The sequence below is a fragment of the Oncorhynchus tshawytscha genome, linkage group LG29, assembly GCF_018296145.1.
Source record: "Oncorhynchus tshawytscha isolate Ot180627B linkage group LG29, Otsh_v2.0, whole genome shotgun sequence".
NCBI classification, from domain to species: domain Eukaryota; kingdom Metazoa; phylum Chordata; class Actinopteri; order Salmoniformes; family Salmonidae; genus Oncorhynchus; species Oncorhynchus tshawytscha.
In genome coordinates this window covers 10749605-10764390 of record NC_056457.1, presented here as the reverse complement: position 1 = coordinate 10764390, position 14786 = coordinate 10749605, and the positions used below count along the sequence as shown (strand labels likewise).

Below are 14786 nucleotides of genomic sequence, written 5' to 3'. Positions count from 1 at the left end.
TGGTGTGCAGAACTCGTCGATCTTTGTCACGGAGGGGCTGTTGCTATCACGTTTGCAGTAGACGGCCACACTGGGTTTCACTCAATCACCAACACTGAACAATTGAGGAGTGGAAAAACATTGCCTGGTCCGATGAATCTCAGTTCCTGTTGCGTCATAGTGATGGCAGCCAGGATTTGGCGTAAGCAGCATGAGCCCATTCTGCCTGATGTCAACAATACAGGCTGGTAATGGTGGTGTAATGGTGTGGGGAATGTTTTCCTGGCACACGTTATGTCCCTTGATTCCAATTAAGAAATGCTTGAACGCCACAACTTATCTGAACATTGTTGCTGACCAAACCCAATAGAGTATCTTTGGGATGAGATGGAACGGGCTGTTCGAAGCATGATTGTACCGCCATCCAAACTGCAGCAACTGCGTGATGCCATTGCATCAGCATGGACCAACATCCCTGTGGAACATTTCCAACACCTTGTAGAATCCATGGCCCGAATAATTCAGGCTGTTCTGTTGGCAAAGGGGGGTCCGACCTGGTACTAGATGTGTCTACCTAATAAACCGGACGGTGAGTGTAGCTGCTGAGGAAAATTCACTACAAAAAATGTGTTATGCTTAGAGTTTTATTTGCTATATTCTATAAATGAATGTAGTTGGCTACTTATTTACATATCTTATTGACTTTATTTTTGGTCCATTTTTGCTTTTAATGTATCTATTTATCTTACTGTATTTATCTGGTATGCATCCCAAATAGCACCCTATTCCTTATATATTGCATATGTAATCCATGGACCCTGGTCAAAAGTAGTGCACTATATGGGGAAGAGGGTGGCACTTTTTTTTGTGATGCAAGTTTGTCATTCTGTATGTTTCCGGGCCGTATGTTTTGCCGAAGCAGCAGCAATTCTTCCTGGGTTCCACACACAAACATAAAATACGACAAGTAACAAAAGCACTGAAACACTGATAGACAATAACAGTCACACAAATGTAAAATATGATATACAACAACAAAAACACACATATATATATATATATATGTGCCTTTTACGTCCAGGATAAAGCATCTCCAGCCAGAAGGAAAGGTTTGATACTACAACGTGGACACTGGGGTCAATTCAGCGCTCACATTTATCAAAATACAGCCTTGCCAAACCCAAAGTCAAGCATGGATAAGTGTGCTGTTTGACCCTAGTCTGGCTGATGCTCGGGGGACATTGAGAAGCCAACAAACTTCCCAGTGAGCTAAATTTGTTTAAAAGGGCGTTGAAAATATGCTGTAACGACATTAAAAATGTATTTTTAACCTATTTTTTGCTCACTGGAAACATGTTCGTTAAGAAGAGTTACTGTAGGTGACTTGAGACAGGCTCATGTGAAAATCCTGGACTTGAATGTTTTTTTTTTCTACAAATTTGACAGAGGGCTTACATCAACGTTGACGTCTGGAGCTATCTCCTTTGTGTCAAGTTGTTCGTTTTATGATATCAATCGCGTGCTGTTTATATGGCTTGCGCCTGGATACACGTGTTCATATTTGTACATTCTTGCCATAGAGAAACATGAGTATGTCAATGCAACCTAGGAAAATAAATACATTCAGATTACTGTGTGATTAAAATATAAATAAATAAATACTATATGAATCTTATACATAAATTGCGTAGTCAGAAAATATAATTGCACAGGCATTTTGAAATGTGCCATTATTTCATTAATGTCACGGAGCATTGCAATGGGACGTATTTAAACTAAATCATTCAAGTGTTTAAACGTTTGGTCAAGCAACGTTGGCGAAGCAAATGCTTGATAGTCATCTCTGTAAATGTTGTAATTCTCACCACTTATCCTTTGGAATGTGTGTTCAATGACTACGATGTACTGTGTAACTTACATGTCTTTCATTCTTAGAACCATGGCATTCATGGTTATGATTCGTGGTTATAACTTCTGATTCATTCTCTGAGCCATGTAGTACATTATAAATACATTCCTCTTCAGTTTAAAGGGGCAATCTGGGATTTGTTCATCCATTTTTGGACTATTAAATGAAATACAACCATTGATTCTTAAAGAATATAACTTATGAGTGCTTCATGAGCTTATTTCAACTATTATGCCAGGACTCAAATTATAAAGTAGTTTGCCGGTTTGTTTTCATGAATGGTCAGTCCTCACATCAATAGCTGGTTATATTACATTTCTCCAGCCCCATCCCTCAGCTGTTTTACCAAATCAAGTGGCGTTGTGACTGCTTTGTTGTTCTTCAAATCCCAGATTGCCCATTTATGAGTTTGATAACCAACCTAATTCAGTCCATCGTGTCTGAATAAGGACCCGGGTAGAGCACTGTTGATAATAGCCTTTCGAATGATTTTAAAAGGAAGATGAATAAAACACAATCTTGGTGTATTTTTAGACCTGTTTTACCGTGTCATTGTGTCCTTTTCTTTGTGACTAATTGTGGTGTCTTTGTTGGAGTACAGACACCAGTTTAGTCATATCAAAGGCACACAGTTATGTAAGTGGCTGTCTTGCTGTGAAAACACAGAAACACTTTAAAAAAAAAATGTGTTTAGAGTTGAGGGCAACAAGACCTTGAGATATGATTCAAAATAATAACAATAGTTTATGAATTCATACGAGACAGAAATGTGTCTTCTGCTGTACCGAATTCTGGGTAAAACATGTCCTAATTTGTCATTAACTGTTGTTTAATATCATTGTTTCAAAATCTCATTCACCCGTTCAGTTTTCTTTCAAATGTACAGGAGGTGCTCAGCAGTGGTGTCGTTAGGCCAGCGTTTCCGTGTCTTCAGCCCCCCCATGTTTTTGATGCAGCCCCAAACCATGCAGTATAAAAATTAAATATATGTTTTACTGACAACTTTAATGACAAAAAAAACAAACAATCCAATATACTGTGCTAGACAGTAGCAGGCACTGCAAGAAGCCCCTGGAGTGACGTGGTGCCCGCTGTGGTTTCAGAACGCAGTGGACCACTTTGTTTTTATTAGTCTTTTCATCCACTAAGCTACTTACGTTTTCTAGGTTTGTTGCATTGCCAAGATGTTAACCTGCAAGTAAGAATTTCTTTGCACTGTGTACTCCATGTATGTTATGTGTATATGACAAATAAACAAACGTGAACTTAGACGGGAAGGATAAGGGCTGCCAGAAAGACGGGAAAAGATGGCCAGCTTTGAGGTTAGATTTTGTGGAATTTTTGTGAACTCACACTTGAGCCTTTTACTTTCGGCTTTGATCCACCAGCTTCAAACAGCTGCAAAACCACCATTTGTTGATATTTTAAAGGATAGTTCACAGTGATATTTAGATGGTACAATGATTCCCTACACAATTCAGTGCTTGTTCTCACATAAACTCAAGTCATGTGAGAAACCAATTGCTGACTATCACAGCCAATCACAACGCGGGTGGGTATGTAATACTGTCAAACACTATCATTCCACTATTACTGCCATTATATTATGGACATTTTCTGAAATTACAATGCGAAAATGTTAAAAATAATGCTAGGTGGAGCACCCATTTTGACAACAGATGACGCTCCACAGTGGGAGAAAACAATAGGCGACTATCACAGCCATAGAGGTCATACCTTATTCCATCCTACAGGTCAAATTTTGTTGGGGTCTCATGCGTCTTTATATTCATATAGCCTAACGGGCTGTGTAGCTTCTTATCTGTCATGTTTGGAGTTGTGTTGCGCTTTTATGCGGACATTTGAATTTTTCTTTACAGTTGAGATGTCCCTGGTTCTGTCAGTATACATGAACTTTAAAGCGCAACTGCCTCTAAAAACCAACTTATCGTTTAGAAAACAGCCTGTGTGGCATTCATACGAGTCAGAAACATTTATGTTGTCAAAATTGACTACAAAGTGTAAATAGGATCATTTTGGTCATAAAGTCAGTTTCATCCAAAACTGAGTTTTATGAGACTGCATCACAACGTAAATGAAGGTTGGGTTTGTTTCAATCCTGCCCACAGCTGGCAGCAAACAAGTAATCATCAATTCGGAGTGCAGCAGCACCCGACCCGATCGTAATGATTGTGATACATTTGGATTGACTTTGCTTATCCCTATGGGGCTAATTAGGGACAGTATGTTAATTCCAAAAGCTTCAAATTTCAATGACTTAAAAACCTCAAACCAACAAGAAATTGTAGAAATCAAATATTGTAAGCATTTAACCTTTTACTGCAGTGGGCAAAATTAGGGTTCCACCGAGTGTTTCTTGTTAGTGTTAAACAAATCAACTTTGAAACAAAAGTACACACCCACTGTACCATATAAGATATAGTGTTAAAATGTAGTCAATTTTGAGTTTGCATCCCAATGCTACACCTTATATACATCACAGAAGACTGAAATACAACAAAACCGTTTGACATAGAAACACTGGATTTTTGGCTGTTTTTTTATGTTTATAAATTATGAAAAATATTAATAATATTCCACCCATGAGGCCACCAGAGGGTGATTTGGTAATTTGACTGCAGGAAAGGGTGAGAACTAAAAGGTGTGCAACATGAAAGTATTTCATATTTGTCATTTACATTGTGTAATTTATTGATGGTCCCTAACTAGCCCCGGCAACAGGCCTGTTCTGTTCTTCTGGTGTCTCTTTCCATCATATCCAAAGTCAGGTCCCACATCAGCCGGCTGAAGCTAACTGGCGAAAGTGCAGTCACCCTTTAAATCGAACTAATTACATGTTGCACTTCTGCCTTGCTACCTTTTCAGATGAGCCAAGGAGGTGGACAGATGAGAACAGCAGGCAAGTGGCGCACTTAGAACAGCAGCAGCCAGGGGCAAATGGTAGGGAAGAGGATGGTTTAGGTGACCCGGACACTGGCCCAAAACAAGTTAAACTACCGCCGTATCCCCTTGACCATTTTGCAAACTAAAGAAACACCAGATGAGACACGGAGACAGCAACAGGAGAATAGGATATGGTGGAGAGAGACACCAGAAGAACAGAACAAGTCATTACAGAAGAAGATCGACAAATGAGACCGTAACAAACAAGAACCTGAGACAGTGACAGACGGCACGAGAGAAAAGTGACAGAAGAGGACAGATGGAGAGAGAAAAGAGGTGGGTTGACCACACAGTATTCTGCATCACTTCAAGCTGCTCTATAGATTCCAATTCAAGAGGTGAAATACAGACGGTGAAAACGACACAGAGAAAGCGAGGGAGAGAGGCAGAGGAGGGGTGAGCAAAAAGCTGCTCTGTGGATTCTAATTGTGTGTGTCTGTGTGTGTGCACTGGGATTCTTTAATCAGTTTGTCTCATTGGACAGGTCAGAGTCTGACCTGGTTGAGTGGTTTTTGGCAATACACTGTGGATGTACAGTACCAGTCAAATGTTTGGACACCTACTTATTCCACGGTTCTTCTTTAATTTGACTATTTTCTACATTGTAGAATAATAATGAAGACATCAAAACTATGGAATCATGTAGTAACCAAAAAAATATTTTATATTTGAGATTCTCTTCAAAGTAGCCACCCTTTGCCTTGACAGCTTTGTACACTCTTGGCATTCTCTCAACCAGCTTCATGAGGTAGTCACCTGGAATGCATTTCAATTAACAGGTGTGCCTTGTTAATTGGTGGTATTTCTTTCCTTCTTAATGCGTTCGAGCCAATCAGTTGTGTTGTGACAAGGTAGTGGTGGTATACAGAAGATATCTCTATTTAGTAAAGACCAAGTCCACATTATGACAAGAACAGCTCAAATAAGCAAAGATAAATGACAGTCCATCATTACTTTTTAAGACATGAAGGTCAGTCAATGTGAAACATTTCAAGAACTTTGAAAGTTTCTTCAAGTGCAGTCGCAAAAACCATCAAGCGATATGATGCAACTGGCTCTCATGAGGACTGCCACAGGAAAGGAAGACCCAGAGTTACCTCTGCTGCAGAGGATAAGTTCATTAGTTAACTGCACCTCAGATTTCAGCCCAAATAAATGCTTCACAGAGTGCAAGTAACAGACTGCGTGAATCAGGCCTTCATGGTCGAATTGCTGCAAAGAAACCACTACTAAAGGACACCAATAAGAAGAAGAGACTTGCTTGGGCCAAGAAACACGAGCAATGGACATTAGGCTGGTGGAAAAAATAGTTAACTTAGGAAGTATTTTATAAGACTTGGCAAGACTTGGCATTTGTCCTGTTCTGAATTCATGTTCCATTTGGAAAATAATGTGATGGGTCAGGCCACTGAAAGAAAAAGGTAATATCATCTCACCGCAACATCTCATTGACTGGGCCAAGCTTTTAATCATGTTTCTCTCTCAATGAACTTCTCCCCTTTTACTACTACAGATGTATCATATCAAAGGTTATTTGCATGTGGACATTGAATTAACCTTTTAAATAGCTCAATATAGCAGCTAATCTTGCACTTTTTACAATCTGCAGGATTTTTGAAAAGGTATGGGAACATGCTGCATTCATAGACAGCTCTATATGCCACTAGTTTTGAAAAAAACATAGATTATCATAGACCCCAGAGAAATGACAAAGAAATAGTCATGTATTTGATTATTTCTCATCCTGCATTAGTACCCTTTAGTTTATCTAGTGAACTCTAATGTAGACACCAGAAAAAGAACACATTTGGACTAGGTACACAATGTACCTTTTTTGATGTTTCATGGTATGTTGGCTACCCATAATGTTCAAGTGGTTGATCACAATCGGGTAGATTATGCAACACATACACACAGAGGCTAATCAGTCATTAACTTTGCTTTCTGTTTCAATATCCAGTATACATTTATGCCTGACTAATATATAGTGAAGGTAGGAACCATGAACTTATAATGAAAGTGATTTACTAGTATTGCGCTTTGAGCCAAAACGTATGTGAATAGGCTCCTGTAATGTTTTGTCCTGGATTACAATGTATGTTACTGAAGCGCCCCCTGTTGGAGAAGATGTTACCTCTCTAAATAGGCTGCTGTAATGTTTAGTCCTGGATCACAATGTATGTTACTGGAGTGCCCCCTGTTGGAGAAGATGTTACCTCTCTAAATATGCTTCTGGGGGAAAGTGTGTTGAAATAGCAGTGGGCAGGATTCGAACCCATGTTTCAGAAGTACATGGAGTGTGAAAAACATTAGGAACACCTTCCTAATATTGAGTTGCACTCCCTTTTGCTTTCAGAACAGTTTCAATTCGTCTGGGCATGGACTCTACAAGGTGTCGAAAGCGTACCACATACAGTTGAAGTCGGAAGTTTACATACACTTAGGTTGGAGTCATTAACTCGTTTTTCAACCACTCCACACATTTCTTGTTAACAAACTATAGTTTTGGCAAGTCGTTTAAGACATCTACTTTGTGCATGACACAAGTAATTTTTCCAACAATTGTTTACAGACAGATTATTTCACTTATATTTCACTGTATCACAATTCCAGTGGGTTAGAAGTTTACATACACTAAGTTGACTGTGCCTTTAAACAGCTTGGAAAATTCCAGAAAATTAAGTCATGGCTTTAGAAGCTTCCGATAGGCTAATTGACATCATTTGAGTCAATTGGAGGTGTACCTGTGGATATATTTCAAGGCCTACCTTCAAACTCAGTACCTCTTTGCTTGACATCATGGGAATCAAAAGAAATCATCCAAGACTTCAGAAAATAAATTGTAGACCTCCACAAGTCTGGTTCATCCTTGGGAGCAATTTCCAAATGCCTGAGCGTACCACGTTCATCTGTACAAACAATAGTACGCAAGTATAAACACCCATGGGACCACGCAGTCATCATACCGCTCAGGAAGTAGACGCGTTCTGTCTCCTAGAGATTAACGTACTTTGGTGCAAAAAGTGCAAATCAATCCCAGAACAACAGCAAAGGACATTGTGAAGATGCTGGAGGAAACAGGTACAAGAGTATCTATATCCACAGTAAAAATGAGTGCTATATGGACATAACCTGAAAGGCCAGTCAGCAAGGAAGAAGCCACTGCTCCAAAACTGCCATTAAAAAGAGCCAGATTACAGTTTGCAACAGCACATAGGTACAAAGATAGTACTTTTTTGGAGAAATGTCCTCTGGTCTGATGAAACAAAAATATAACTGTTTGGCCATAATGACCATCGTTATGTTTGGAGGAAAAAGGGGGAGGCTTGCAAGCCGAAGAACACCATCCCAACCGTGAAGCACAGGGGTGGCAGCATCATGTTGTGGCAGCATCATGTTGTGGCGGTGCTTTGCTGCAGGAGGGACTGGTGCACTTCACAAAATGGATGGCATAATGAGATAGGAAAATTATGTGGATATATTGAAGCAACATCTCAAGACATCAGTCAGGAAGTTAAAGCTTGGTGGCAAATGGGTCTCCCAAATGGACAATGACCCCAAGCATACTTCCAAAGTTGTGGCAAAATGGCTTAAGGACGACAAAGTCAAGGTATTGGAGTGGCCATCACCACAAAGCCCTGACCTCAATCTAATAGAAGATTTGTGGGCAGAACTGAAAAGGCGTGTGCGAGCAAGGAGGCCTTGAAACCTGACTCAGTTGCACCAGCTCTGTCAGGAGGAATGGGCCAAAATTCACCTAACTTATTGTGGAAAGCTTGTGGAAGGCTACCTGACACGTTTGACCCAAGTTAAACGACATAAAGGCAATGCTACCAAATACTAATTGAGTATTCATTCTCTCGACTATTATTCTGCTATTTCACATTCTTAAAATAAAGTGGTGATCCTCAAAAAGAAAGGAGGACCAAGGCACTCTTCATATAATTAATTAAAATGCCTTTATTAGTATGGCATGTTCAATAGAAACAAAGTGTTTTTTAAACCAACGCATTTCGGCTGGGAGTAGCTTGCTAGGTGTGTCCAATCAATTTTGTAACCACTTGCTCTTCCAATTAGGGCTAATTGGAAAAGCTGTTCAAAAGAGGACATAGTATTCTTTTTTTTGTACTCCCTGATGAAGGCCATGCAGCTGAAACGCGTCGGTTTAAAAAAAAACTTTGTTTCTATTGAACATGCCATACTAATAAAGGCATTTTAATTAATTATATGAAGAGTGCCTTGGTCCTCCTTCAATTTTGATGACCAATTTACCCCTTTTACCAAAGAGCACCTTCTATTTACCAAAATGTACTATTGTGTACCTTAGTAGCGCTTCCCTTCCTCCTCTTTCTAAAAGTGGTGATCCTAACTGACCTAAGACAGGGAATTTTTACTAGGATTAAATGTCAGGAATTGTGAAAACAACTTTATGTAAAGGTTTATGTAAACTTCTGACTTCAACTGTAGATTCTGGTCCATGTTGAGTACAATGCTTCCCACAGTTGTCAAGTTGGCTGGATGTCCTTTGGGTGGTGGACCATTCTTGATACACACGGGAAACTGATGAGCCAGCAGCATTGCAGTTCTTGACACACTCAAACCAGTGGGCCTGGCACCTACTACCATACCCGGATCAAAGGCACTTAAAACATTTGTCTTGCCCAATCACACTTTGAATGGCACTGTTACGTTCCCCAGATTATGTGTTGTGGATTGTGTATTTGCATGTGTTTATTTCAGGAAATGGCTTCCTGAAATCCCTCAAGCAGCTGATTGGTCGACTCCAGGGCTAATTGGAGAGCTGACCCCGCCCCCTCGTCAAGACACAGCTGTCTCCAATTACCCATTCCTTCTGAAGCTATATAAAAGCCAGTGTTCTGTTCAGGAGGGAGATCTTTTTGGAGGTAGGGATTTTGCTGGAGGTAGGGATTTTGCTGGAGGTAGGGATTTTGCTGGAGGTAGGGATTTTGCTGGAGGTAGGCTGGATTTTGCTGGAGGTAGGGATTTTGCTGGAGGTAGGGATTTTGCTGGAGGTAGGGCTGGATTTTGCTGAGATTGATTGTGATAGAGGTTGATTTTGCTGGAAAGTGGTATGTTCTGTGAGTTTGTTGCTCAGATAGAGCTTATTTGACATCCTTTTGTTTCTTAGTTTGTTTGAAATTGTTTAATATTCTGTTTCATTTGTTCCCAGGGGAAAGGGGAAGGCACCTAGGGAGTGTTTAGGCAAGAGGCCCGTGGGCATACATATACCCGTAGCATAATCGCTGTCTAGGCACACTAGTTAAGACCTGGGCGGACCACCCCTTGTATTTTGGTTAGGGCACCAGGTGGTGCTAAATTAGGTAAGTAGTGGGTAGGCAGGTAAGATAGGAGAGGGGGGGGCTTTGAGATTTACTTTCTTTGCTTTGGTTCCGTCCAGCCCCTTTTCCCCATATTACCGTGTAAAGGAATAAAGTCCTTGTAAACGGTACCACATTCTGCCTGTTGTCATTCTTACTTGCACCTACAGTCCATACCTTTTTTCGCTTCACGGAGAGTTTAGTTGTAGCAGGGTGTTGCGTTCCCTCTTCATAGAGGCGTGCGTAACAGGCACACATACACAATCCAAGCCTTAATTGTCTCAAGGCTTTAAAATCCTTATTTAACCTGTCTACTCCCCCTCATCTACACTTATTAAAGAGGATTTAACAAGTGAATAAGGGATCAAAAAGGGATCATAGCTCTCACTTGGATTCACCTGGTCAGTCAATGTTATGGAAAGAGAATTAACCCCAAACTACCCTAGCATTTTTTGCATTGTACAACATTGCTCTCTCCGTCCCTAACTCCACCTCCTGGCAGAACCAGGAAGTCCCTCCCCCTCCCACAAACTCTCTTCTGAGAAAACAAAACTTATTAGTCGTGGTGTTTGTCTATGTGAAAGTGAGCAACAACTGTCCAAATGGCTCAACAGGGAATTCTGCTGGACCAGGACCAGTTCTCTTGTTCTGTCTGTCTGGATCTACTGAAGGAGCCAGTCACTATTCCCTGTGGACACAGTTACTGTAGGAGCTGTATTGAGGGCTGCTGGGATCAGGATGATCTGAAGGGGATCTACAGCTGTCCTCAGTGCAAACAGACCTTCACTCCAAGGCCTGCTCTGATAAAAATACCATATTGACTGAAGTGGTGGAGAAACTGAAGAAGACAGGACTTCAGGCTGATCCCCCTGATCTGTGCTATGCTGGACCTGGAGATGTGGCTATGCTGGACCTGGAGCCTCACTATAGTGTCCCTGCACTAAAGAAGCACAAGCTGGTCAAAGCCTCCACACAGCTACAGGAGAACATCTGCTCTCATCATGACGAACTGCTGAAGATTTACTGTCGTACCGATCAGAATTGTATCTGTTATCTGTGTATGGTGGATGATCATAAAGGCCATGATACAGTGTCAGCTGCAGCGGAGAGGACCGAGAAACAGGTTAGACCAGAATAACTTGTTGGTGACTCTGATGAACAAATAATTAAATATACAGCAGGAGAGCTGTTTGAATATGAGATAAACGCATATAATTAGTTACATGAAAAACATTGTCTAAATGTATCACCATTAGCTGTTGTCACACACCATCATTTTCTTTTGAGTCCAAAGTTCTGTTTAAACTATATGATATGAGTACTGTAAAGAAACATAATAATTCAACTAACAACATAGATAAATAATTTTGCAGTGAGACTTCTATTACAATTTAAATTCTACTCTCTATGGCCCTATATCATAATACTATACTATTGCACTACTGGACAAATAAACATTGATAGCTCAATGAACAGTGTTTCTCCATAGAGTCAGCTGGGGATGAGTCAGCAGAAGCTCCAGCAGAGAATCCAGGAGAGAGAGAAGGAGCTGAAGGAGCTCCAACAGGCTGTGGAGTCTCTCAAGGTAAGTTTTATTGACCAGGGCCCAGCTTTTCCAAAATTTCAATCTGGATCGGGATATATTTTTTGGTTAAATCCACTTCAGTCAGTGTAGATTAAGGGGAGGAGACAGGTTAAAGAAGGATTTTTAAGCTTTGAGACAATTGAGACATGGATTGTGTATATGTGCCATTCAGAGTGAATGGACAAGACAAAAGATTTAAGTGCCTTTGAACGGGGTATGGTAGTAGGCGCCAGACTCACCGGTTTGTGTCACAAACTGCAACCTTGCTGGGTTTTTCATGCTCAACAGTTTCCTGTGTGTATCAAGAATTGTCCACCACCCAAAGGACATCCAGCCATATTGACACAACTGTGGGAACCATAGGAGACAACATGGGCCATATCCCTGTGCAATGCTTTCAACACCTTGTAGTGTACATGCCCTGACGAATTGAAGCTGTTCTGAGGGCAAAAGTGCAACACAATATTAAGGTGTTCTTAATGTTTTGTACAATCAGTGAACAGTATTTATGTGGGCCTCTATGAAGGTTTCTACCTAGAACCCTTTAACTTCTAGGTTGTACATTTTGCTGGAGGGTTGGGTTGTAGGTAATTGGAAATCTCTGTTCTTTGCATTAGTTCACTTACAGTTGGTTGTACCTATGAATTTGATTGTTGTTTATTCTACTTGTATTGTTTCTGGGTTTCATTGGGGTGGCTAGACTGATACCATCAGTGAGAAAGCTTATTCAGATGAAAAGGCTTCTAGGTAGAACCTTATTCCTCTGTAATAAAATGGCCTGGGGAAAAAGTATTCGACTTAACATGGAGCCTTCTCTTCTCTCTTTGTGCCTGAACAGCACTCTGCACAGGCAGCAGTGGAGGACAGTGATAGGATCTTTACTGAGCTGATCCACTCCATTGAGAGAAGGTGCTCTGAGGTGAATGAGCTGATCAGAGACCAGGAGAAGGCTCAAGTGAGTCAAGCTGATGGACTCCTGGAGCAGCTGGAGCAGGAGATAGCTGAGCTGAGGAGGAGAAACGCTGAGCTGGAGCAGCTCTCACACACAGAGGATCACATCCATTTCCTCCAGGTAACTAAACTTCCTTGTTACAGGAGATACAGAAATGTACTTGTGAAACTGTACATTGGATCAATTATACTTCATTCTCTATATCAGTATTCATGTTACCTGACATATATAAAAATATTTAATCACAAAAACATTGTCAATTATCTACTCTCGCTCTGTCTCTCTCTCCCACACTCTTCATCTCTGTCTCTCTACAGAGTTATCAGTCCATCTCCAGTCCCAGTGTCTCTTCAGACTTACCCAGCATCGTTATCCATCCTCAGTACTTTGTAGATGTCAATAAGACTGTTTCTGATGTCAGAGAGAGACTAGAAGGCATCCTTAAAGGAGAATGGACCAAGATCTCCACCACAGGTGAGCTGACAATAATACTAACACAATACATAGTGTAAGAACACATAGTTTAGACCAATCAGAGGTCCCATAGTCATCACTTTATACATGTGCAATATGGTATGCTGCTAATATTCTCTCTCTCTCTGTGAATGTCTGTTTCTGTAGTAAATTCAGTGGATATCTTACTGTCTCCAGAGCCCAAGAACAGAGAACACTTCTTACAATGTGAGTTTCTTCACCAAGTAACAAACAGTCTCTTTTTTTCTGACACTCCTCACAAACATTGTGATATTTCAAAAGTAGATACAGCTCTCGTTGATCTCTGCTCTGCTGTAATCAAAGACAGGGTAGATACAGTACAGTATGTGCCTTAACTTACTGTTCTAACTCCCCTCATTGGTCTCTGCTCTGCTCTTCTCCCAGATTCCTGTCAGCTCACACTGGACCCAAACACAGCACAGAAATCCCTCTCTCTGTCTGAGGGAAACAGAAAGGTGACAGTTGTTAAGGCTGTTAACGATCCGAATCCTGACCATCCAGACAGATTCACTGATTGGTGGCAGGTCCTTTGTAGAGAGGGTCTGTCTGGACGCTGTTACTGGGAGGTGGAGGGTCATCAAGGGACTGTTTTTACAGCAGTCTCATATAAAGACATAAGTAGAATACGGATGGTTAATGATTCCAGATTCGGATACAATGACAAGTCTTGGGGTTTAGAGTGCTCTAGTAATGGTTATCGTTTCAGACACAATAATATTGAGACTAAAGTATCAGGCCCTCAGTCCTCCAGAGTAGGAGTGTACCTGGATCACAAGGCAGGTACTCTGTCCTTCTACAGCATCTCTGACACAATGACCCTCCTCCACACAGTCAAAACCACGTTCACTAAACCCCTCTATCCTGGGATATGGGTTGGGTACAAAAATGATTCTGCTGTGCTGTGTAAACTGTAGAGTTCCCCATATTAGAATGACGGTTAATGCTCTTATAGTTTGGTATGTACAATTTATTTTGATTGATTGAATCTTTAATTTAGTCTAGGTTTAAATCACATCCATATTGATGTATTCTCACTTTGATGAAGTCTAAACTAAACAACGACTGCTGTATTGTCTTTTTTAAGAAAGATTATTTGTTAATTTCAATAAATTGTATTATTATTTACCTGTTGATCCTTGAATGTGAATCTGTTTAGTTTCCTCAAATCTATCCAGGCCTATGTACTGTATATACTCTGATGCTGCAGATTTACTGCTCAATCAACCGTCCAGCAGATGGTGATATACTGTAACAAACAATACAATATTAAACATGTCTTGATTTACCTCTTGACACTCAGAAAACCACCAACAATAAACAATTTTTCCATATGTTCGTCTTTGAGTGTTTTTGCTATAAACTAAATGAGTAACTAAAGAAGATCATATTTAGCTGTGTCTACAATGACACTTGGTGAATTATTACTCCATTTTATTTCATTCCTCAATCATTATGTAAAATGTAAGCAAGCTAGATTACTTCACTTTGGATTCACTCTTTTGAATGTTTGAATTTGTAAGTTAACTGAGGAGGACCAACGACTGCAATTTATACAAACAACAT

At 40.4% G+C, this 14786-nt stretch overlaps 1 protein-coding gene across 1 annotated transcript; it reads left to right on the top strand.

Annotated features, from left to right (window-relative positions):
* The first annotated feature begins 10749 nt into the window (after positions 1 to 10749).
* LOC112227958 (tripartite motif-containing protein 16-like protein) lies at positions 10750 to 14536 on the top strand. Its single transcript, XM_042308942.1, is given in 7 exon segments — positions 10750 to 10992; positions 10995 to 11314; positions 11681 to 11776; positions 12615 to 12848; positions 13046 to 13202; positions 13350 to 13409; positions 13608 to 14536. Coding segments are annotated over 7 exon segments (1596 nt in total). The 5' UTR covers positions 10750 to 10793; the 3' UTR covers positions 14138 to 14536.
* The last annotated feature ends 250 nt before the right edge of the window (positions 14537 to 14786 follow it).